At 45.9% G+C, this 3815-nt stretch overlaps 1 protein-coding gene across 1 annotated transcript; it reads left to right on the top strand.

Annotated features, from left to right (window-relative positions):
• Positions 1–683: 683 nt before the first annotated feature.
• Positions 684–3508, top strand: LOC127305526 (uncharacterized). The gene is made up of 2 exons (XM_051335997.2): positions 684–1336; positions 1598–3508. The coding sequence occupies exons 1-2, from the start codon at positions 968–970 to the stop codon at positions 3308–3310; spliced, it is 2082 nt and encodes a 693-aa protein (XP_051191957.1). The 5' UTR covers positions 684–967; the 3' UTR covers positions 3311–3508.
• The last annotated feature ends 307 nt before the right edge of the window (positions 3509–3815 follow it).

Genomic DNA, 3815 nt, shown 5'->3' with positions numbered 1-3815 from the left:
TACTCCAGCTTTTGGTACAAATATATGGAGTTGGTTCCGTGGAACAGAAAAATACGGAGGTTGTTGCTTATTTACATCCTACTGCCACCGATAAGTGATCAAAACATTACACACGTCTTATCTTTCTCTCCCTCCTCGCCCAGACTCTTTCCCGATTTGACTTCACCGCGACGCGATTCACGCCTGCTGCCACCGAATCGAGGCCGCCGGCGAACGAATCAATGTACCGTGCAAATCGAGTTGTAGCTTTTTGCCGCAGCCGTCAGGATCTTGCCGTCAGGATCTGGCTGAAGGTACATTGATTCGTTCACCGGCGGCCTCGATTCGGTGGCAGCAGGCGTGAATCACGTCGCGGTGAAGTTAAATCGGGGAAGATTCTGGGCGAGGAGGGGAGAAAGATAAGACATGTGTAACGTTTTGGTCACTTATCGATGGCAATGGGATGTAAATAAACAGCTACTCCGTATTTTTCTGTCCCACGCAATCAACTCCATATATTTGTACCAAAAGCTGGAGTAACTCCACAGATTCAAAAAAAAAATTGGAGCAGCTCCAACTTTTCGAAAACGTGGAGCTTAGGGGGGGACACCGGAGCACACCCCCTTCCAGTTTCAGTAGGAAGGAAGTCACCCCTGGTTTCAAAAAAAAAGGAAGGAAGTCACCCCTCGCTCCATTGCCCACTTCACTCCAGCACCACGCGCCGCCCGCGAAGCCTCTTCCACTCGCTCGCTCTCTCTCTCTCTCTTCTCGTAGGAAGAAGGTAGCGCCCAATTCCTGCAGTGTAGCTAGCGCGGCCGGATTCCTAGGCGGGGTGTCGTTCACTCCCCCGTGAGCTGCCTAGCTGCGGCGCGTCCTCCCCGTGCACCTGCCGTTGAGATCTGCAGGCGGGACTACGTCCTTGTGCTCGAGCCTGGAGGCAGATCTTCTTCCCCGGCAACACATCATCTCCTGCCCATGAGGTTGGGAGATGAGGCTCTCAAGTAGTGTAGAATGGTGGGATGAGTCCAAGCTGCGCGTCCTAGTCTTGAGCAGCCTGAGCCTTCAATACTTCCTCGCCGTTTTTGCTTTTGGGCGGAGATTCAGTGTCCCGTCTTGGTACAGATTACTCATCTGGCTGTCGTATCTAGGCAGTGATGCTTTGGCGATATATGCTCTCGCCACGCTATTCAACCGTCGAAACAACCAGCAATGCAACTCTGCACCTGGCAGCCGTGACATCGAGGTTTTGTGGGCTCCCATCTTACTAATACACCTCGGGGGGCAGCCCTTCATAACCGCATACAACGTTGAAGATAACGAGCTGTGGAGCAGGCACATCGTAACCACTATATCTCAGGTACTTAATTTTCCATGCATATATTTTGTAGTTACGCTTGCAAAACATTACACATAGGAATGCAGATGAGTCCACCCTCTGTAAGAAATCACGTTTATTCAGCACAATTGGCCACCTTGTTTTCTTACTGATTTACAAAGGAATTAACCTGTCGTCCACAATTTTTTGTACGTTTTGTTCAATGAACTCAGATGGTTATAGATCCACTCGACTATTACCTGACGGGTTCAAATTTGATCATTCTCTACTCCACTTTCTCAGGTCACGGTGGCCGTCTATGTGTTCTGGAAATCATGGTCGTCATCAGCTGAAAAGAGTCTATTGGCTGCAGCAGTTCTTCTGTTCATCCTCGGGTCTGCCAAATGCGTGGAGAAGATCTTGGCTTTCAAAGGTGCGAGCTTCAATAGCCTAGCCAGTCATTCAGAACCCGCCCAATCTAAGAGGACTACAACTAGAGATAGAGAGAAAGAGCTTGAGGAATATGTACAACAAGCAAGGGATTCCATTAAGGCAAGCCATCCTCCGCTAGTAGATGACAGCATGGAACAACTCATTTTGCCAGATAAGCTCTTTGTAGATTCTGCATATCCTTATTCTGACCGAGTTACGAGCCTTAAGTTTTTCTTTCTCCTTGACGATCAAACAGCCTACTGGTCGTTAAAAAGAGGGGTTTCCATCGTTTTTAATCTTCTCTACACAAAATATGAGAGCACCTATACCATGTTAAAAGGTAGCATGTTATGTTCCATATGCACTTGGGAGATAACTGTTGTCGTGTCAATCGTATCCATCAGCCTCTTCCACTATAGCCATAAAAATGCATATAGTAGGAGTGACATCGTTGTCTCGTTTGTGTTGTTGTACGGCACTTTTTTGCTGGATATTATTTCCACCCTCACACTTCTTTCTATGACCGGCAGTGTCGTGAAACAGACTTCCGACATTGTTGCCCAACATAGCCTTATTGAGTTCTGCGTCAATAGCGGCATCTGTAGGTTCATGAAGCCATGTCACTCGTCCCAGAAGCCATGTCACTATTCCGAGGACATTTCGAGTCTGATCCGTAGGTATGTTCTTCGTGGCTGGAAGGAGTTTATAACTGATGCCGAAAGCTATAGGAAGTTCAATGATGTCAGGGGCCAGTGGACACTGGAGCGCAAGCAATGCGATGAGCGCCTAGGCTGGAGCTTAGAGAGGCCATTCGATGAGAGTGTTCTTCTTTGGCACATCGCCACGGATTTCTGCTTCCACCAGAAAGACACGCCTCGTAGTAATCAATGTGCCAATCGATGCAGAGAAATTTCCAACTACATGATGCATCTTCTGTTTGTCAATCCTGAGATGCTTATGGCAGGCAGCCGAAGGAATTTATTCAGAACAGCCTGCGACCAACTCAACGAGATCCTTGCGTGTGATGCATATTCGAACAAGACTGAACTTACACAGAAATTAATTGATAAACTGAAGTCTAAAGAAGGTTCAAAGGAAACATTCATTCATGATGCATGGCAGCTTGCTGAAGGATTGATGGATATACATGATGAGACAAACATGTGGGAGGTGATCCAAGGAGTGTGGCTCGAGATGCTGTGCTTTTCTGCTAGCAGATGTCGAGGATATTTGCATGCTAAGAGTCTTGGCGCTGGTGTAGAGTACCTTACCTTTGTTTGGCTCTTGCTGGCATACGCCGGTATGGAGACGCTCCCAGAGAGGCTTCAGAGGACGTACATGACTCGTTTGTCCCAAGAGAAGAAACAACAGCTAGAGAACCGAGGAGAAGAAACAAGAAAGGAACCGTCCTCTCAGAACCAAGCCATCGAGCAAGTTCTGAAGGAAGAAGGAAATGTTGCTGATCCAGCATCCTCAGAAGTCATAGGGCTCCACTCTCAAGAAGAAACGGTTACCGCTGCATCCGCTTCCAATGATGAAGGCACTGCCCCTGTGCTTGACGAGATCATTGTTGTCGTACACTAAGAAAAGCTCCATCCTTGTTTGAAATAGCTACTCTGTATTCTGGCGCCTCAGTTCCAGTTTGCAAATGCCAAGTTATGTACTAGTTATGTAAAGTTCACCCAGCTTGCTTTGTATGCCAAGTCATCAGCTTTTATTATTTTTGATATACCAACCAATGTACTGAACGAAAAGAATTAAGTTGCATGGGCCAGTGATTTATTTTTTATGTTATTGAAGTGAAATGCATAGAGTTGAATGCATTTGACCTATGGATGTTCAACATTACCAAGGCAACAATTACGCTTTTTCATATTATATCATGATTCGGAATATATTCCTTTCCTATAAGGAATATAAGTTTTCTTGATTTCCATTAATGCGCCTCTTGTTCGTTTCATCAGTTATTTTTGCAGTAACCAATTATTGTGGCACAACGAAAAAAAGGGCATACTTTGAACATATTTTTTAATGAACAAGAAGTATTGCAAATAAGGGCTATGATTTGTAGGATTCATTATGCCTTTTT

This window comes from Lolium perenne, chromosome 6 (genome assembly GCF_019359855.2).
Source record: "Lolium perenne isolate Kyuss_39 chromosome 6, Kyuss_2.0, whole genome shotgun sequence".
Classification (NCBI taxonomy): domain Eukaryota; kingdom Viridiplantae; phylum Streptophyta; class Magnoliopsida; order Poales; family Poaceae; genus Lolium; species Lolium perenne.
Note: the sequence above shows the minus strand (reverse complement) of the source record. Positions and strands in the feature narration are given on the sequence as shown.

What these genes read in the sequence shown, in the direction of transcription:
- LOC127305526 (XM_051335997.2), top strand. Translation starts at nt 968, where the DNA reads ATGAGGCTCTCAAGTAGTGTAGAATGGTGGGATGAGTCCAAGCTGCGC. An exon ending in TCGTAACCACTATATCTCAG is followed by an intron (nt 1,337 to 1,597) that starts GTACTTAATTTT and finishes CCACTTTCTCAG; the next exon opens with GTCACGGTGGCCGTCTATGT.